Below are 22,401 nucleotides of genomic sequence, written 5' to 3'. Positions count from 1 at the left end.
GCGAACTTTGGCAAATTTTAATCGAGATCGAGAAATAATTTTTTATTACCTTTCGCCCAAGTTTGGCTTAAAGATAGTTTTTTTTTTATTTGTATTCCTTGCTTGTGAATAAAATTTGCCCGACTCTGGGACTTAGATAGCTTATAGAAGATGTCCAGTGGGAAAGAGACCACCTTGATCGCTTTTGTTTTAGTTATGAAAATAATTACTGAGACAAATTTTAATTTATGTGGTTTACAATCGTCTAAAATCAAAGTTTTGGTCTCACAGTTTTAAGCAACGAAGAAGAGCATTGTTTAGAAAAATTGTATGGCAACAAGGGGTGGTTCCTTTATTTTGCTTGGGGATGCAGAGAAAATTTGAAGTTCATCTTGGTTGAACGTTAAATTACTTATGAAAAAATGTGATAGAGTACTAAATTTTGAGAATACAAATATTAAAACTGATAATTCCTAAGATATTCAGATGCAGTGTTAAAGTAGTTCCACGTTCCACTGCTTGTTTACATTCGAGACGATGGATACACGCGTCATAGTTAACTCAATAATTAGAATTCCAATTATTAGGTACCTGTATATTGCAGAAATTATTACTCTTAGCCTAGATATACTTTAATACATTTATTTATCAAATGTAATTTAAAAAAACCAAGATGACTTTCAAATTATATCTACTCTTTCAACTATAAATAAAACTATTGCTATATTGTGTCTATTTCAAAGCCGTGAAATTTTGATAATACTTCCTATTATTTAAAATAGAGAAGATTATAATTATAATTGAAACGCTAGACAGATTTGGAGAGAGAATATTCTAGAACTGCCATAATAATAGTATTTATTTTTAATATTCTTAAAGCTTAAATATTGCATTTGTGTTTACAACTTTCGTTCCCACTTAAAAATTAATCTCCAAAGATGGTTTCGAATCCAGAAACTGAGAACGTCTATTAAATAATGCCTGTCAAGACCCAGGCTTCTAGGGTTTGAGAAACGATCTTTGCAATTTACACGAAACCACGGTGCACTGCTTGTTCGTCAAGGATTAGCGTTGATCTCTACTAAGCCTGACTCTATGCACATTGTTAATTCCTAGATCGTCGTCTTCCATCAGCGACGACACCCTGTATCAACATAAATTTTAAATTTAATTAACAAACGTTGCTCCAACTTCCAATTCGTCCAAATACTCTCCATATATTGTTAAAAATATGCTTCCCTTCTCTTTTCGTGAAAAATCACGAAGCTTTTCTCGAGCAGTTAAGATCGACGACGTCTTTTGAACGCAGATGTTAGATAAAGACGAAGCTCGACGATAAATGAAAATAATTTAGTCTCGTTAGTTCGTTCCACCGTGCACCGATCGCGAGTATCTCAGGAATACATCTTGATCGATGTATCAATCACTCTCGAGAGTCTCGAAACACAAACGCCTATCTCTAGAGCTAAATCTCCTCGCAGTCGTAAGAGGATTAAAATAATTACGCCCAGAGACAAAAACACGATCCAGCGCTATACCGCTCTATTCAAAACTCTCCAAAGTCCACTCAAGGTTTGTTCCACCCGCTCTTCGGGTCATTTATAAGCCATAAAATCGCATAATAATCTTATGCTTAGACAACGATACCAAGTAGCTGTCAAAATATAAATATTCCATCTTCTGAAATTCGACCATGAAATATCACACAGAGTATCTGCATTTTCCCCTTTGTTGCTATTATTGATAGAAATTGGACAAATTTTGTAAATCTTTCTTCTCTTATAATTCCTCAAAAATTCCACCTTCTGAATCTCAACCATGAAATACCACAGACAGATTCTCCATTTTCTATTACTGATCAAAATTGGGCTAATTTTGTAAATCTTTCTTCTCTGATAATTCCTCAAAAATTCCATCTTCTGAATCTCAACCATAAAATACCACAGACAGATTCTCCATTTTCTATTACTGATAAAAATTGGGTAAATTTTATCAATCTTTTTCCTTTTATAATTCCTCTAGATCGACGAAATGGCGTCTTATTGAAAGTTTGAGCGTCGTGATCTAGAGAAAATTTCATTATCGTCCGCCGTGCAAGGTCTCGCGACGCGTGGATAAATAAAACCATAGCGGGAGTTTGTAAAGTTGTGAAATTACGTTGGTCCCGTTCGCGGAAACTGGAAAAGTTTTGCGTAAAGAGTAAATCGTTGTTTCGATAGTCACGTCGACGTCCCGAAATAGTGGTCGGTTTTGTTCTCTGTCGCTGCAAGCCGCCTCTAACGGCGTCAATTCGAGATGAACGGGGGACCTTGACACATATATTCTCGACATATACCTGCGGCCGGGCGGGAATCTCCCGATCCTGAAACTGGGTCACCGAGTGCAAGGACAACGAGTCCGGGTCACTGGGATCCCCGGCGTTTAGGACCTAGTTCATGGACGCGGATAATCGCTTCCCCGAATCTGCCAGGATCCGCGCTGTTTCAGCCAACGAACGAGAAAAAATAATTTCCCGTTGCAACGCTGTACCTTTCAGCCCTTAGAAACAGCGATTCGAGTGTTCGAACAGTTGGTTCGCGACGAGTCGAACCTGCCTCGAAATTACGAACCGTCAGAGTTCTTATTTGGATGGAAATTTCGAAGGAACGAAAACGAAGGATACAACCTTCGTACGAATCGAATAAAAATAGACATTTCTATTACGAAACAATCGTGTCGATGTTAATTAGATCGGAACTTCAAACAAGGGATGAAAGATGCACAATATTCGTTTGGGTGCTGATCGAACGAAAATAGAAATTTCAATTATGGAATAACTGTGTCGATGTTAATTAGATACAAATTTCGAACGGGGGATGAAAGACACAGAATTTTTATCCTTGCACCGATCGAATAAGAATAGAAATTTTAATTGTGGAGTATTTCTGTTTGAGAGTGGATTTCTTTCGGAAGGAATAATTGTCTTTTATTAATTGTTTGTTGGAGATGCGAATGTTTCAAGTGTTCAGAAATTGATTTGGCGAAGGTTCAATTCTATTCCGAGACCGGAGATAGGCAAAATTCTTATTTAGATCCAAATTTCGACCGACGAATACAAGATACACTTTTATCTCCAGTCGAATGAAAATAGAAATTTAAATTATAGAAAATTTCGCTGTTGGGTAATCACGAATTAATTACTATAGACACACTGGTTATCTGTTATCTGAATTTTGCTCGTTTCTGCACGATAATGAGTCGTAATTAAAAGAAAAATAATTGTGCAGCAACGTGTTCTCTGTTGGAGTTACAAATTGTGGTTCAAGGGTTCAGGAAGTGATTTGGCAACGGTTCAAGTCTACTCTGAGAATAGTACGTCTTTTGCAAAAATAATTGTCGTATGTAGCAACGTGTTTCCTGTAGGGGATACAAACAATGGTTCAGGAGTTCACGAAACAACTTGGCAACGACTCAAAACTGTCCTCGGACCAAAGATGGACAAAATTCTAAAGTTATTCACAGATAAGAATTTAACTATAAGAAATAAATAAATTTCTATACGTCTTATTCGTTACTTATCACTGGAATAAAAATTTACCCCTATCTGTACGAGAGTGGGTATTCTTAAAAAAAAATTTTGTATAAACGATTTAGATATTCGGGGATTAATTTGGCACCGATCCAAACCTGATTCGAGATTGGGTCTTCTTTAGAAAAAATAATTCCTCCCAGCAGCACCATATTCCTGGTACCTCCGCATTGCAAACAATGGGTCAGGTGTTCAGAAAGTGATTTGGCAGCAATTCAAGTCCAGAGAGTACGTCTTCTATAGAGAAAAAAATAATTCTCCCATGCAGCGTAGTTTCTCGTAGTTTCTCGGTTCGTGCGCGCTATGATCGACAGATCAGGGGTTCAGGAAGCGATTTCGTAACGTATATATTCTCTAGAAATGGTCTGAAATAGTTTCCTACGGCAGTGCTATTTTTAAACAACGCGTAAAAAGTTTTTGATACCGCGGGTACGTCTTTATGACTATTCTTGACGATGACATCTCGCGATGGACGATCGTAAACGCAGCGATTTGTTGATATCTTAATACGTAATGCAATATAAATTACGTTGTAACTCGAGTAACTTATATTTCATAATCTTTGTTAAAATATAACCGACGTATATCGAAAGTTGCGAATAATAATATATCGAAGAAGTCTGCAAGGAAAATTAACGTACGATTGAAATTCACGATTGGACGATGAAATATGGGTTATCCTATTACGTTTCTGTATTTCTGCCTTGTCTGTTCCCGAATCTGGTCGGGAATTGCCAGAATCCTCCCATGATTTCTTTCTACGAAACCGAGCAGCGTTACTATATTTGAAGCTTCGATCGTTCCGGAAGAAATTCTGTCACGCGGCTTTAAATAGTCCAGCGTAACGAGGGTCCGTAAATATAATTGTTATTAACATCTGGCGACACGCGTCCCAACGAATCGACCTACATTTTTACATACCGTTCAGAAACGCTCGAAACGACACCGCGATACGAAAGAATCTAACGCGCGGTAAGTACACGCACCGAAATATCTCGAATCGAGAAAAATCGTATAATTATTAGTCTTTCCGGGGCATAAATTATTTTTGACGAGAAAACGATGTTTGGTCGAGGATCTGGCCAGTAAAGTTATGCTAACAGATTCTGCCTTAGGCGCGCTTTATGGTTCGAACACTCGTCTATTTCGGAGGTACAAACTTAGCAGCGAGGAAAGATCAGTGGCCGAAATTATAATTAAAGATAGAACAAACTTTCTAACGAGAAAATATCGCCCACCTAAATTAACAAACATGGAGAAAACTTTTCCCTTGTAATTTAAAATGTCGATTTTGCACCTTGTACGTTTAACAAAATTAACGTTTCTTTTATGAATACCTTGAATTTACCACCCGAAATTCGTAAATAATTTTTATAAACGTGCATCGGATGCTCGAGGATAGATCCTCCGCGGATGATTCGAATTCTTCAAGAATATACCAGCATTATTGAATGTCAATTATCGGAGCACCGAAACTATCCGAAATATTCAAGGACCTTCCTGATAATCGATGCACACGAATTCCACGTTACAGACTTCCGTAGAAATATTCTACAGAATCGAAGGGAAATAATGATTTCACCGATAAACAAGAAATTTGCATTCGAGGGATTCCCGGTTATTACTTCGTCGCCAGAATCTCTCCTTTTTATTTTAGCAACGACACTTAACTCGTGAAAACTCCCAAGTAGGTCAGTTTTATCTACAAACACGTTAAATCTGGTAACCACATGCAGCGTTCTCGGGGCGCCATTAAACCATGCAAATTGCTTTCGGTAATCTTGCCACTAAACAAATTTATTTATCATTTCGTTCGTCGATGTGTAAATTTCTGTTTTAATTCGGAAATTCTGGAAATATTCCTAACTACGACGTTCACGTGTGTTCAGTGCGTATCGATTAACAACGTTAACCAAGCATGTAACAATTACACGAACACGCGTTGGATTCCGTGGCGGCACGTGACAGAAAAATGTCGCTGGAAGTATCGAGCTTCGATCGTATCGCGAATGAGAGTCACGCACGCCAAACGGGTTTCTAATTGAGACGTAATAATACGTCTTTTTGCCAGCCAGTCGCGATTACGCGTTAATCGTTACGCCCGTATCGAAATCTAACGACGAACGGAACGATTTTACGCGAGATTCGTTTAAACGTATCTATGGAAAAAAATTTTACGCGAACTTGAACCGAACGTCGATAAAATGTTTAACGAGCAACAATTCCATAGCGATACGTCGGTGGAAAACGTTTATATTTCCAAGTTAATTATACCTCGAAGTCATCCGCGAATCGTCTCGATGATATCATACGTGATTATCCAAGTACGGGAAAAATATTTAATCACGATTCAGTAGGATCGTAATTATCCAATTATAGAAAAATCTGTCGTAAATTTCCTGGAGATTGATGGAATCGTAGCGAGGTAAATGTTGTTATTAAGAGCTATAAACGGAAGCGCTGTAAATTCGAGAAATATCCGGCCGTTTAACTTCTCCTTTTTTATATTTAATCAACGTTATTTGTACTGCAATTTTCTCAACAGATAGGTGGATTATTCCAACCGGAAAGGGATACGATTCTACGTTCAAATATAGATCGAAAACGTGGAATAAAATTTTTTCCTACGAGGCTTCGTTCTCGAGAAAATCGATTTAGAAAATACAATTCCGGTCGCGCGTGCGCCAAATAATTTCAAGATCGATTTTCTCGAAAACGAACCCTCGTAGAAAAAAATTGTATTCATTGATTTCGACACATTTTTACATGTTAAATCACCTCTGCGAGTTGTACTCGTTTTAAGAGACCCAAGACGATAGAACAAGAAAGTATAGAGGAATAATTAAACGGTGATTAATTATAGCGTTCTTACAAACGTAATTGCACGCGTGTTTAACGATTCAGCGGTCATTCGATAATCACAAAGTGCAATTACCGTGCATTAAAAGTCTCCGGACGCGACCTGGTCTTTTAATATTCTCTTTTCGACGGATCTTCTCGATCAAAGCCCGCGATCCACGGGGAAGGAAGGGTGGAAATACCGCGGAAAGAAAATAGAAAGGGGGGAAAAGAAGGGAGGGACGAAAATGGGGAACTTGTGTTCCTCGCGACCACGTATCTGGGCCGAGAGATTCCGTCGTTTCGTTTCCGTCCAAACTGGAGCAAGGTCTTCGTCAAGTCACGTTTTCCTAGGGACACGCTCGGCGAATCGCGGCTCTGTCTGTCGCTGATGGGGAAAGATGCAACAAGGAACTCCGGGATTTTTTGAATTATGCAACCAACGACGCCCGACGAAGTCGTCGCGCGTTTTGTTTCGTCGAAAAGAGACTCTCAGCCCCCGTTTCAATTATGTTTTCATAACATTATCGATGTTTTCGATAGCTATGCAAATCGTACGATTACACTTTGTATTTTACAAACATTGGAATCGCTCTCGTGACTTCGGAATTTAATTGTTTTAATTCGCGAATCGACCCGTTGAAAAATTGACTTACAAATTACGAGATACCTGTAATATTTTGCGTACGAATTAAAAATACTGCTTCGATCGTTTTTGAAAATGGAACAGATCTACGATCGTAGGGTTTCTTGGAATTTTTCATCACGATTCTGGAAAATTGGTAACTTTACGAGGAAAGTTTTACCGTTCCCTCGGTTTTCTATATTCCACCGAAGTCGGGATGAGTTTCCCTTCGATATCGGCGCAACTTTCAATTACGATCCTTGTTAATTAAAACGGGCTACCGGAGCTGTTTACAGTCCACATTGGTGCGTGAATATCGTCGCGATTGTCGGAGCGTAATTCCAGGGGAAACGGTCTCCCGACGCACCGCTGACAATGCTGGGAACAAATAAAGGCAAAAAAAAAAAAAAAAAACGAGAGGAAAGAATTGGAAACGGATAAACAGGAGGAAGACGAAAGTAACGATTGATCCGTGGAGAAAATATTTCTGCGCGCGCGGAGGTTTCGAGGGTGGTCAAGACTTACGTGCATTCCTCTCTTGGATTCGAAGAAGGTGTTAGTAGAATACATCTCGATTATGCACCGATGTGCAAATTAAAATTAAATTCAATTAAATATTATCATTGAAAATATTTAATTTAATTTAAACGAATTTAAATTCAGTTCTTATGGTGACTTGTTTTCTATTGGCTTCTCGAGGTTGAAAAATACGCAGAGACTTTGGAAAACTTCTGGGAAGTTGTATAATTGTATTCGAAGTACTTCATCTTTTGATTTCCTGTCCTGTGTCTCTTTAAACGTAGTTTACACAATTACTGGGGTATTAGGAGATCTATAATGACTTGACATCCATTTTATATGTTCATTCGTACTTATAATTGGAACAAAGTTGTTTACGAATTACCGAATGTATCCGAAGAATCTTATTTGAAATTATTCTGGAGTCAGAGCCATTTTTCTGCTCGAAATGGCGAGCGTGGACCCGACTGCAAGCCTGCAACGACCGTGTCATAGAGTTTCTCAATCTTTTGAATATTCTAGGCGTTTGTCAGAAACGTTGGCAGCCGTCTCGTATACGTTATCGAAGCATTTCGCCACAGGAATCGGCCGTGTAAACAAATGTCTCTAAGTGGCCCTAAAAATAAAAATCCAGCGGCTTTAAATCTGGAGAACAACCAGCCCACGCAATGGGTCCTCCGCGACCTATCCATCCGTCAGAGAATCAAGAAACGTCGGCCTGCTCGGCTGAAATCTCACTGTGCGCCATTATACGACGCCTGATTAATGCGCGTCGGTTCGTTAGGGGTGAATATACGCGCTAAAATGAGTAGAAAACGTTACGCGAACTCGTACATCTGTTGCAACTGTTGCATAGGAAATATATTAAATTGTCGACGCAAATAGTCTTCTGAAATTAACATTTAGAAATTTTAAAAATTAATAACAGAATATAAATTAAAAACGAAGGTTCCGTAGGAAGTGTCTTAAATTGTCAACACAAATAGTGCTCTCAAATTAAAAATTATCAAAAGAATTTAAATTCGAAACGGAGGTTCCCCCATTGACAAATATCGAAACGATCGTCGAATTCTGAATTTTCAATAATCCTCCCCTTCTTTGGTCTCTTTTGTATCTAACACTGGTTGCGTTTGAACGATCGTAGAAAAACTGTGAACAGAACAGTTTTCTCGCGGAGTACATGCTCGCGGGGAGGAAAATTGCTCCTCCGGGTTCGAGAAGTCACCGGGGCGAAACGAATTCGTCGTCGACGGTGGAAAAAGGCGCGGGAATACTCGAACGAGAGGGAAAACATCGCGGAAACTGAAACGTTTCGATAACGAGTTCCTTCCGTGCGGGCCATCGCGTTAGAAACGAGACTATCGCGGCGAACTCTGATTACTTACATTTGTATCACGTTCGTGGAACGGGGGAACGAGGGATTCGATAATGAGATCGTCAAAATTTAATTCGCCTGACTCCCATCGCGGCCATAAATCGACCGGAAGAACATCGCGTTTGTTCCCGGGGCAGGTTCGAGAAACTTCGTTGGACTGGGGCTGGGAACGACCAAACTTTTAGATCTTGCTCCGCTGAGAGACCAGGCGGATGAGATTGGCTGGGATATATTTATTTATTAAATACTGGACTAACTTCGTACGAACAGGATCGGGGGTTCGAGCAATACTTTCTTAAAAGTTACATTTTTTCAAATATTTATTGCGTGTGGAATTCGAATTGGGGCAAATATAGTCAGAACGAACTAAAATTTCACTCATTCGTACGATCAGAATGATCAAAGTTTTTGGTTCACCCTTATATCCTCGTGGTCAACCCTTTCACGTACGATTAATTGTGAATAACTCTACAAACGTATATTTAATTTTGCTCAAATTGGTTCGTGAAAGGAATGACTATAAAAATATCCTGCAATCATGAGAATTGGTGTAGCCACATTATTGTGGTTAAAAACGACGGAATTGGAGAATGAAAATAAAAAGTAAGAGCACTGGTAGCAACAAGTGCTACCAGGATCGATCCTTTGATTAGCTCCATAGGTGGGGGAGTGTAAAGTAGCACGTAATTCATTTCCTGAGATCACTCGATCGCATTATAACCGACGATATCGAATTCCAGTGGATCAGCTTACGAGGGCCAATGGCAGAACGGGAAGCGACACGGCCTGGGCATGGAGACCCGTGGTCGTTGGATTTATCGCGGCGAATGGACGCAAGGATTCAAGGGTCGATACGGTGTCAGACAATCGACCACGTCCACGGCGAGGTACGAGGGCACGTGGGCGAACGGTCTTCAGGATGGCTACGGTTCCGAAACTTACGCCGACAGTGGTGAGTCCAGCCTTATTTTCCATCGAAAAATAACAATTACCAGTTTATTCGGTACTCTTTCGTCCACTCGAGCTCTAAGACCTATAGAAATTGATCTCTGAAGAGCTCGAAGGTTTTAATATGAGTTAACAGGCATAAAAAACGACGAGAAAGAAGTAGACTTATTTTGAATACTTAAGAAAATATAAAAATAGAATAAAAATTATTTTAGAAAGCAGTGACACTACGTTTTGAGAATGTCTCGAATTTAAGTATATGTCGAGAGTATTTGAAGAGTAGCGTTCCCCGTGTCACGCGATACAGAATCCCCTGTCGATCAAAAGGAAACCGAGGATAATGTAATAAAATGGAAAATAACGAAAACCATTGGAGGACGTAATGGAAAATTGACGTCTAATACGGGAGGGGGACGCGGAATAAAGCTGTCAGGAGCAGATCAAAGGATACGGCGTATCCTGAGCGTCGACGCGAATCGTAGAAATCTGTGTCAACTCCACCTGACAGGACACGTGTTCCTGACGCGTTTTGCTGGAATTTCAACTCGACGACAATTAATCGGCTCCGATCTGTCGATGCATCGACAACCTTTAAACCGTCTCCGAGCAACGGAATCGCCGGTTTTAATATTATTAATTTTTTTTTCTCCGCGTTTAATTTGTAGTTATTAATAACGCGGTTTTAATTGCCGGGCTGTTCGCGACGCGACGCGGTCCCTTTTTCGCGCGAGATCGGGAACGCTGCCAATTTGGCGAACGCCCCGACGCCGGGGACTATCGTCTTTCCCGACGCTCTGTTTCGTTGGATTGATAATTAATAACCGGGATGATCGACTTCGAATCGGGGACCTCGTTACTTTCGGTTTCACTTCGCCTCGACGAACTTTTACGAATCTTGGACTCTCCAAAATTATTTCTAAACACTGCTACACGTTTGCATCGAGTGTACGTGAGCAAAAATTAATGTGTCATCTTTGAAACGAGGGAGATTAATGCTTTTAATTCCTTGCGTTACGATCTATTTTCAAGCAATTATTATAAATGAAGCTAACATGGATCAACTTGCATTAAATTCCCCAATCTGTCCCCAGATATGGTATCTAAATATTTTAAATATAATATCGAGTGTATTAAAGTTGAGTTTGCGCTGCAAACAATTAATTTTCATTAAAAAGTTTTAACGTATTGTCGAATCTACCATCCCCCTATAGATATTTACCGATCGAGAGTATTAAATATGTAATTATTCCAATTAAATTCTATATTTTATAGAAATTTTGCCATTCTAGTTTGCACTGTATTAAAAATGCAGATTATCGACCTTTGTTTTCCCAATTTCACATTATTTGTGATTTTTTCCACGCAAATGAAGCTTCGTAAATTTAGTAGAATAAAATTACACGCCTGCCTTAAGTATAGATTCTAAAGTTCACTTTATTTACCCCTCAAGAGTCACGAAAGCTTGACCGTAGCGGAAACAAATGAATTCCGAGATCAGCTTTCCACGGGTTGGTAATAAATTAATAAACAGTCCCGTTAATATCATAGAATCTCCGTAACTCCATAATTCCCCAACCCTCTGTAACATCTCCTTTCGCGAACGTCAAACGTCTCGCGAGCCGACGTTTTAAGGTCGCGTGCGTTTCGAAATCGCTCTGTCGTAAATAAGCTTCGACTCCGTTCGATTCATCGTTTAAAAACGGCGCTACTGCGTCACAGAAGAGTCGTAGAACTCCGAGCCGCCAGGTATTATATCGCATTCTGTAGAAATCCTCAGAGGGGTCGAGGAAATCTCGCGAGAAAATATTGGAGTTTCTAAGATTCGAGTACCATTTGTAATGATCGGGAAGTCACCTATCGGTGGGTACTTTGCTCAGAGAATATTTCTTTTCTTCTTACATTCTTCTCTAGAATAAATTGTAGATTTCGATTTGCAGTTTTTAGAAATTCATTTATCACTTAGTGGGTTCGATATGTTACTCGAATGTTATATGTAAATTGTGTGTTATATTTGTTAGTGAATAAATTGATAACGACATGGTCAAGGCAGCAACGATAAAGCTCCTTTTTTCATATACGTTTATAGAAATGTAGGAGATTTGTGTTGAATATTTGTGTCACGCTGTAGTTTGGTTCAATGTTAACTTATGTGCAAAAGGGTTGAAAGTGTTTTGTTAAAAAAAGAAGGGGTTACTAGGGACAGCGAGACAACGGGCAGAGAGAGAAACGAGTGATTGGAAAAGACGGACGGGATTTGAATTTGTGTTGTCAATTAAAGTGACTTTAATTTGTGTAAAAAGATTGTGTGCTTGGTGTATTTCAAATTCGTTCATATAATTATATCTTTTGTACATTTGTTCCAAATACAATTCTCTTTTTTAAATCCTACAGAAATATATTAACACTAGATTTACGGAAGCCGTCAATTTGACGTATGTTTGACTCCATATTTAAAATTGCAGAACGCGTAAATATTATTTTTTAACAACTTACGTTGAATTTTATTGACGCAATACCACGAATACATATTCCAATTAAAAAAAAAATCGTATTATGAGGTAATCGTCAACATGAAAGGTATCAATAAATATACGCGAATATGCGATCAATGCCCGTAAATCTAGTGTTAATATACTGTATATAATTCAGTTATATCCTGAACAAATAACAATCTGACAATATTAATTAAAATCACCGCTAGTTTCGTTCAGTTTATAATAAATTTAATATACAGATGGTATGTGAAATTGTTCGTTTCTGGTAGGAGTGAAACGGCCATTTTGGATGGTTGGCGGAGCAATATTTAAGCTTGTTTTGCGCGAAGGGAGTAAGGTTGCGTCGAACTGCGGGGGGTAAAGAGCAGCGAGGGGGGTTGAAATAAATACTCCGGCGTTCCCGTTACCGTTCCGGGCGCAGCTTTATTTAATATTCATCATTCTCGCGCTCTGCGGTCGAGCGCATTTCTCCGATCCATGAAAATGCAAAGGAACACGTTTGTGTTCCCCACCGTAGCGACTCGTAAAGCAACTTTTAGATCGTCCGCGATAAAATCGTGTGACTCACCCTCCAACTATTTTCCAACGCGGCGGTTTGCGGGCGTTTCGAAAGTCCGCGGACGACCTCGATTCGCGCGTGCACGCACGCGTACCGCCGCTTGCAAGCACCCGATCGTTCTCAGGGGGGGAAAAAATAAATCGACGATCTGTCGCCGGATGGGAAACGAGCGTCGCGGTGCCCGGGGACGACGCGGACCCCGCAAAGACGCGTCCCATCGATTTCACCGCCATGGCTGCCAAAGGACCGACGCTGGGAAATTAAACAAGGAAAAATAAACCATCGACGAAAACGATTATTGTTTACACGGTCTACAGCGAATGTTTCAGAGACGCGCGTGCCGCGAAAATTTACGTGTTTTGAACAATATTCGTTTCCTCTTCCTCGTCGACCCTCAGTCAATTAAAAAATTTGAAATAATATTGGAATAAAAATTTAAATTCTGTCTAAATGGAGATAATAAATAAAATTATTCTTAGTATCATTTATTTAGATATAATTTAAATTTTTATTTCAATATTAACGAGTCCTTTCTAGAATTATTTATTATTATCTCTTTCAGTCGTTCCTGTTGTTTCAAACTCTACTTCGCTTAAGGGAACACAGAAATTTTGGTTGACGATTTTTTCGCGACTCTTCGCGAGCAATCAAATTGACCATTTTGTACGATTCTTTGAACGTTTCCTCTCGAATGCGACTATAAAAGCCGATGACACGTTCCCTTTGTAATGGGCGCAACTAGTTTGATCGAGCGTTCAATTCCAGAAAAATAGAGAGAATTTTGCTGAGAAGTGCCATTATACGAGAAACTAGGTTGAAAACAATACTGGTGATAAAAATGGGGGATTCTATGAACGATCGGACCGAGCATAATCACGACTAAAAATTGTCGGAAAGCAGGTCCGTTCTTCGCGCGGTTCTAAATATTTAGCGAGATTTTATTTTTGTCGCGCAATGGGGAAATAATCCCGCTGAAAACTGGTTCGTTAAAGTTGAAAGTACCTGAAGGAATTGAAATCGAAAGCGGGAAACTCCAAGGTCCGCAAAGGCAAAAATAATCACGGCGAGAGGTGAAAAGTAAAATAAGTCCGTCCGTTGGCATTGAAATTTATTCCCCCGAAAGCTCCCGGACTCAATTATTTCGCTTCTCGTGAAAATCGATAAATTTCCTTGGCTATTCTCATTCGATGCTTATTTAGACGATTCGAGAAACGTATTTATTTCTAATCAACCAAACTGTTAAATTTATTAGAAAATATTTAAAATTCGTGTAATATCGTATAAAATATTCCACTGTTCGTTCGAACAGTGCCCGTCCCTAATTTCAAACATACAATAAAATTCCACGACGTTGTATCGATCGGTCCAGCAGTAAAAAGAGCGATAACTTTGTTTACAAGCTACATGGCACCGTGCAATGTTCTCCATTTGCGTTCGAGACACTTTCGAGGCGACTATGCGCAACTGTATCGAAAGCGTGAAATTATCCCCGATTGAAAATTGCAAGGGTCGCAGGGATGATTCATTAGAGGTGAAATTAATTCGAGCCGCGGACTGAAATAAAAGGCACGAGTGGTCGATAAAACCGTGGAATAATCGCGAGCGGAGATCATCGCGAGGCGCAGACACGTCCATCCGTCAGGCGAGAATTTTATTCTTTAAAAAGTTCCAATCCAATTATTCGAGCCGCGTTACGCTTTATCTCGACCACTGAAAATAGCCTGTTCCGAATCGCTCGCGAAAACACCAGAGATGTACGCCAGTATTATATCTGCAAATAGAACAATCTTGGATTTCGTTTCGTGCAATCCCCATCCCCGGCGTGTTCGAGACGAATAAAAACTCGAAACGATCCTGACAACGGGGAGGAAAAGATCGATACCCTTTGAGCCCATTCGCCCATGATTCCTGGCTCCTGGAACGTTCTCGACGAAAGAACAACGAAAACGAGGACCTCTCCGACGACGATTATTTTCTTTGTTCCCTCGGGACCTGCAACCCGGCTATCTGTTTCCCCTACGACTCTCCGTTTCCATTCTTTTCGATACGTATCGATTCTTTATTTCGTTTACCGACCGAGTATTACCGTTGATAGCGGACGAAGCTGAGTCGATCGTGAAATGGCGAGAAAAAAGATTTTTTTTAGCAATTATTAGTGAAAAGAGGAAATATAACACGATTGGAATAGTCTTAGATATTAATTACATTTAATCCTCTGGTTTTAGAAAAATTTCTCTTTCGAAGTTGAGTATGAAATGGAAATGTACCACCCCCCTCGTGGTTGACAATGAATAAATTTCAGTAAAAGTATCGATGGCGTAAAAAATTCGTTTCGAGGCGGAGGATGGCCAGCGGGAAATGAGCGAGAAAATTGAGAATGATCAGATTTTCTGTCCGGCACAGTATCGATCGATCCACGTGTTTCTTTTGTCGTCGTTCATCCCCTGACCTGCCGTTGACAGGGATTGTTTTCAGCGAATCGAAAAGCGAGAAACGCCTGGGCATTAGGGGACGAAGGGTAGGAAACAGCGAAACGCTTGGACAAGGATCCTGAAACCATTGTTCCAGGATTCCACTGAAACGTGATCCGGGGGGATTATAGCGCGACGATGAGACGGTTTCTTAGGCGCCCACTTCCGGTAGAACGTGTCTCTGGATGTTGGGAAATTTTCCATTGCACCGGTGGGTGAAAAGAAACATGAACAAAGAATCGGGAAAGTATCGTTTATACAGTCTCGGACTAAAAATAAAATGTAAAACATGTACTACTTTGTTCGAAGGAGACATGCAAGAGAAACGTTGTTTACGAAACGATTTCTATCTTCTCTCAGGGAAAACAGTCGAATTTTTAATATCACCGAGTATAAATTACATCGTAAAGTGAAATTAAATTTTAGTAGCGAAAGAATAACAAGAATTTATTGATTAACAGAATAATCGCTAGGTTCTTCGAGGATAGTACACGAAACTTCTTTTTAAGATAAAAATCTAATTAAGGGAAACGTTTCCTGAAAAGGTGCCGCAACTTGAAGCCTGCTAAATGAAAACGAACTTACGTTTTGTCAAAGCGTTCACAGAAGCGTTTAATTAAACGTCGAGTACTCGGCAAAGAGTTCAGATTATTGTTGCGCCGGCAACGTTTACAAGATTTATTGCAAGCTCGTCGTAACGTAGGGGATATCGTTGTCATAGATAACTGAGTGTTGGAATGAAATGGTTATGGTAATTACGATGTTGGCCTAATGCTCTCGAATCGATCAATAGTGACACAACCTATCAAGGTAGCATCAAGGCATTGTCCACGGAGGATTTCCATGAAATTACATTGGAAGGCGATCACGTAACAATTTTGTAAAGAAATAAAACGATTTAATCCTAATGGATTACATTTTCGCGCAGATCACACGATCAGATTATGTAAAATTTCATTATCGGAAATGAGAGAAACCAATTCGTTTACCGTATAATTATTTCATTTTTATATTACACGAGTCTCGGCTTCAAAGAATTTAATTAAGGGATTATGTGGTTAAATGTAATGGAAAATCGCTCGAACGGTTGGCTCAAGTTTGTTTAAAATGATTTATGGCTGAGAATAATCTTAATGTTCCTTATTTTGAATAACAACTCTCGATCGCGCAGATTCTGCTCCTTCGAATATTTCGAATGAAACGGACAGAATAGAGAAACAGACAGCGATAAATTGGAGCAATCAATTTATCGATTTCCAAGACTTGACAGCCAAACGGGCGTTTCTACTCCTTTCAAATGTATGCGACATTTTGTTTTTAATCTCCGTGTAAAGATCGGTCGATTCGCGCTGAGAAACTTCGCTCGACGGATCTGTTCGCGTCTCGAGCTGAAAGTTGTCGATAATCTCGGTACGAAGTAACCCAAGAAACTAAGCTCGACGAAAGTTCGAAAGATTGGTTGGACACTTAAATTAAATTTAACGAATGATTGATTTCAGCGTTGCACAACTATGCGTAATCAAGTGCAGGACAATCGCAATTACCAGTGAAAATTGTAATAAAAAAATTTTCTTTCGAACGAAAGTGTGTTTTCGAGTCCTCGTGAATATTTTAAAAGACCAACGATGACGTTAAACATTAATTACCTGGCCATGACAAATTTATTTGCGTACTGACAATCCCCGGTAGAAAAACAAAAGTAGGACACGAAAAGGGTTCGTCATGATTCTGCTTCCACCCTGCCTTCTGCAAAATTAATTTATCAGGGAAAGTCTGACAAGTATTCTCGGGGGTACGCGTTACACGCGTACGTTATCGTACGTTCGCACGCAATAACCATTTTATGTTAAAAAAACCAGTCGAGAAATTGTACGTCAGAAACCTTCGGCTCCGAATAGCAGCCATTTTACATATTACAAAATACCACGATAGTTCGTTGAACGTTAATGCTTCTTTTTAATATCAAACGATCCACGATAGTGCATTTTCGGTACGGTGAAACAGAAGAGCGAGAAAAAAAGAATTTTTTATTTAGCAACTTCGTTTGCTGCGATGAGAGAAAATGAACGGGAAATTCCAGTGCATGGAAACACGACATTTAGCGGATAGAGGGAGGTGAAAGGACGAGCTTGACCCTAATTCTGATGAAAAAACTGGCAAAGGTTTTTGCAGAACTTTCCTCTCCCCCAGGTATTAGTTTCGAACGTATTAAATTTTCCCGCTTTTCCTACCTCGAACTTCTAACGAAACGCGTAATTCGCTACTAACGAAAACAGATAAATGTTCTGTTTTGCTTTTCAAATTTGCTTGCACGTATAGAAATATATATTTCAGTTACTTATAAATTGATCTTTATACAAATTCGTATTTTTATTAATAGAATTAATGAAATGTACTGAAATTCGTATCTTGAGGTATTTCTTATATTTTTGCACGTTAAGTGAATCCTGTAGTTTTATTGAAAGTTTAAATAAGAAATAAGAGTCGACAGCTCGTGGAACAGTACACCTCCCTCGATAACGTTCGCGTTGCGGATCTTAACGAACGTTAACAAGGGCTGGTATCTAAAAGTTGTCGATTTATGTACTATTGTTCGTTATAAATTCATAGTTTTGTTAATAGAATTAATGAAATGTGAGCTGTTTAGAGGATTGACACAACAACCCCTAAATATAATAATTCGTATCTTGAGGTATTTCTTATATTTTTGCACGTCAAGTGAATTCTGCAGTTTTATTGAAATTTTAATTAAAAAGAATTGTCCACAGCTCCTGGAACAGTATACCTCCCTGTATCTAAAAGTTGTCGATTTATTGTTCGTTATAAATTCGTATTTTTATTAATAGAATTAATGTAATGTGAGCTGTTTAGAGGATTGACACAACAACCCCTAAATATAACAATTCGTATCTTACTTATTTCTTATATTTTTGCATGTTAAGCTAAGTTTTGCATGTATTAAGTGAATTCTGCAGTTTTATTGAAATTTTAATTAAAAAAAATTGTCCATTGCTCCTGGAACAGTATACCTCCCTGTATCTAAAAGTTGTCGATTTATTGTTCGTTATAAATACGTATTTTTATTAATAGAATTAACGAAATCGAAGCTGTTTAGAGGATTGACACAACAACCCCTAAATATAACAATTCGTATCTTGAGGTATTTCTTATATTTTTGCACGTTAAATGAATTCCGTAGTTTTTCGGGAATTAAAATTTCCCATAAATGCATAAACATCCTGGGTCTAGTTATTTCCATCCGTTACGTTGGATAACGCGTTGGGAAAGTAAAAACGAGTAGAGGAAACAACAGGGGTGGCTGGAAATGAGAAAAAAGGCATCCAAGTAGAAAACGCGAGGAGTTACCGGAGAAGAAGGGCGTGGAGAAAGATGAAGGGGTGGGGTGGGGGGGTTTGGAGAGTGGTGCAGATAAGTTTTATTGCGTTTCGTGTTGCCTGGTGCACTTGAGCGCTTTATTTAGAGCCCGGAGCAGCCAGCTGCCCGCGATTTCTGGTCTCGCGGCGCCCCGTGTCAAGGAAGAAACGTGGCCGATGATGTATGCCCGACCGTAAAATCGTTACTTAAGGAATGCCTAACGAGCCACTCGTAATTCTTACGCAGTGCCGTGGGGCCGTAAAAGGAACCCCTGCGCGGATCGTTTCCGTCGTTGGAAACGATTCCTTTCATCCCTTTTCCGCCACGCGCTGGCTGCGTAAACACGAGCACAGGTGCGCGAAGGGCGAGCATTTTCGAGGATTACGCCAACCGACTGACCTGGAAAACATGCTGCTCCTCGTTTAAAGAGGAGGGGGATTCCCGTGTAACAGCGTTAAAATTAAAGTTTCCTTTTTAATTTGTTCGCCGCGAAGAATTAAAAGTTCCATTGCACCAGACTTTTAGGAACACGAACAGAGTACAGAGTAGAGACCCTTGAACTGTACGAAAATATCCTCTTAGTCCATTCTTTGTTATCTTTTATTAAGTAGTAGTTGGGTCTTTTAATCCTAAAAATATAGCGTTTTGAAGAAATCTTTTTTCCAAAGTTTTTTAAATCTATTTTGTAATGTTACGAGTTTAAGTCCGTAAGTTGATGCAAACATTAACGCACAATGTGTTTCTTTCGCGGAATAGTGTGCTCATTAAGGAGTTTTGCCCAGAGTTTGTTGGACGAACCGACGAAGTTCGTAACTCGCGAAACGATATGTAATGAGAGCGTTGCTTTCAGTGTTGCGTTCTTGGATACGGCGAGCAAACAGCTATACTTGGGCGCTTATGGTATCTACCCTGCGAGTAATTGGCATTTATCTGAGCGCGGTACGATACTTTATCGCGGCCGTACGTCGCAATTAAATTAAACAGTGCATCTAAATCAAGCGAACGAGGAAACGAGAATGGGGAAAATAAAGCAATGGTAAACGAGCGAGCATAATATCGTATTAATCGTTACTAGACTCCCGGATGTTTATGCATTTACGGGAAATTCTAATTGTCAAAAATACAAGAAATACTTAAAGTAAAATACGAACTATTATATTTAGGGGTTGAGACAACCCTCTACAATGCTATCATTTCAGTAATTCTATTAATAAAAATATGAATTTGCATAAAGATCCGCAGTTTGATCATTTTATTCCTCTTCTCTGAATATAAAAATGATTTAGTCACGAAAACTAGACTATTTTATAATTTTTTTAAGGTTAAATAGTTAATTAAATCCACGTATTCGTGAAGCGATTTTAAGTTCAACGATCTCTAAATTCTAAGAGGAGCACAGAATTAAATTACATCAGAAAGTATAAACAGTGAAATTAATCGAAAGAATTGCTCCAAGCACAGGATAACTTGAAACGAAAACTAAGATTGGAGCTTTCACGATCCAGGTTCCCCCGGTTAAATACTTGGCAGATTACTTGATAAGACTGCTAAAGGCTTTCGCGTATAATCTGTATTCCTTTGAAACATAATTCCAACATTTCATCAGCGTCGCGGCTAACTTTATCGAGAATCTGAAGATGCACCAATACTGATAAATACGTGTCTGTTCTTCGATACGAAGTTGAACAAAAATTAATTTATTCGTCATAATTACAATTCTAAGTTACTGCCAAATATTTTTAGCATTTTATTTAAATTAAATAATGGAAACACGATTTATTGACTTCCAAAATACAACTTCCTTAAATACAAGAAGTATACCCTATATCCGACAGATCGAGATTTATTTATTACACGTATATTTTATACTCCTACATTTCCACAAGTATGAAAATTATATTTTGTACTTTTCTTGCTCTAAATTTCCCCTTTTTTTCTGCTCGAGTTGCTGGTGAATGGAAAAATAATTATTTGAATTCGAAAGAGACGCGTATCACGATTTGGAAACTAAAGATTGATGATTGCGTGGTTATTGAGAGTTCCAGGTGATTACGGAGGTGGATCCGTGTTAATTAGCACGTGTACAAATTCCCGTCTCGTGGCGTTCGTAGATCAGAGAGCGAGAACGCGTCTCGCGACCAATTCTGACTGAATAATCGTGCTATTTCCGCGCGCGTTCAACACGCACGTCGGAGATGACGTGACCGTGCCAGGGCGCTTCTCCGTATTCGCCATCGCGACGCATCGGTTTGTAGGCGAGATTCTCGAAAACAACGATCGACGTGCCACATTCGGTCAATGCGAGCTCACAGAACCGCCAAAGCGTAGGTTGGCTTCCGTCGAGGCTTCCCTTCGATCTTACGCTCCCTGTTATTAACAGATCCAGATACTTCGTGTCAGATTCATCGTCCTCTTGTTTTAACGCGCGCCTAACTGCGCCCTCGACAGTCGTGCGCAATTTTCCTATATTTAGACCTAAACTGTACACCTTCTATTTCAAATTCCTGAACGTCCTTTGAATCGACCGGGGGGACTAAAAAAATTAATTTTCTAAATTAGATCCAATCAGGTTCAATTCTTAGGTGGTAAAATAAGCTCTATGACAAATTGTAGGTAGTTTCCAATCATCTAAAAATAGAGTTTCCTTTTCGTGGACAATTCGATTTGGTATGTGCAATCAACGTTTACTAATTCTCAAAATTAGATATTAAAAAAAAATAAGTCTAGTCAGGACTCTTGAATTTTAACTGTGAAAATGAGCTCTATGACAAATTAGGGGTAGTTTCCAATCGTCTAAAAACAGAGTTCCCTTTTCGTGGACAATTCCTTTGGTATGACAAACGCGTTAAACGAGACTTACGTGCAACTGGTGGAATTAAGATTTACGTGTGATACTTTTATTTTTAACCCCTTCGAGTTCATGGGAAAGTATTAACCAAAACATGGAGGATATCGGTCCATATCGTTTGGAGGAACGAGTGTCAGGAATTGTTCGCTATAACGAATGTTCCCCAATTATTCGTGCAACGATTACGAATATAACCGTCGAAGAAAGGGGAAGCTCGCGATCGGTGGAAGTCTGCGGTGCAGCTGTGCACTCTTTCCTGTAAATACACGGGAACACGTTGATACCAGATCCACGTGTATACATAACATGACTGCCACTTTATTCATCGCGAGATTCCGAGATACGAAATTTTCAGGTTCGAAAATTTTTCGTCGTTCGATTCGCGAGAAAAGAAAATTGAACATTGTACTCGAGGTTTATTTTGAGAAATTGATTTTTCTCTGTCCCTAGCTTTTGTTTACCAATCAATTCTAGCGGATAATTATTACATAGAATTTTTGACCTATCAATTGACTTTAAAAAGTGATCACCAGAGTCTAAGATCGTTTTAAAAATATCCAACCGAGAAGGTGTGCTTACTTTAAACCGATTACGAGAAAAGTAGCGCGAAGAATTGTCCAAAGCATTATCTATTTAACAAATTCACAACGTTTCTTCAGCAAACGTTAATAAGACTTTCGTAAAAGAAGATAGAAGAAAGCAGAAGATTCCCCAAGGTCTCCGAAGACTTCAATTATACAGGGTGATTCTAGAAACTGGGACAAGCTGTAGTCGTATTTTCTAAACGAAGACACAAAAAAT

At 39.2% G+C, this 22,401-nt stretch overlaps 1 protein-coding gene across 8 annotated transcripts in view; it reads left to right on the top strand.

Moving 5' to 3' along the window:
• Nucleotides 1-22,401, top strand: part of LOC122404851 (junctophilin-1) — a 79,341-nt gene that overhangs the window by 11,184 nt on the left and 45,756 nt on the right. For all 8 annotated transcript variants that reach the window (XM_043409139.1, XM_043409141.1, XM_043409144.1 and 5 more), the window contains one exon: nucleotides 9,645-9,856. In XM_043409139.1, coding sequence (XP_043265074.1) covers nucleotides 9,645-9,856 — 212 coding nt within the window. The remainder of the gene's footprint in view (nucleotides 1-9,644; nucleotides 9,857-22,401) is intronic.

This window comes from Colletes gigas, unplaced genomic scaffold (genome assembly GCF_013123115.1).
Source record: "Colletes gigas isolate AHSC1104 unplaced genomic scaffold, ASM1312311v1 Colletes_gigas_Sc00003, whole genome shotgun sequence".
NCBI classification, from domain to species: domain Eukaryota; kingdom Metazoa; phylum Arthropoda; class Insecta; order Hymenoptera; family Colletidae; genus Colletes; species Colletes gigas.
This window is presented reverse-complemented; position numbering and strand designations above follow the sequence as displayed.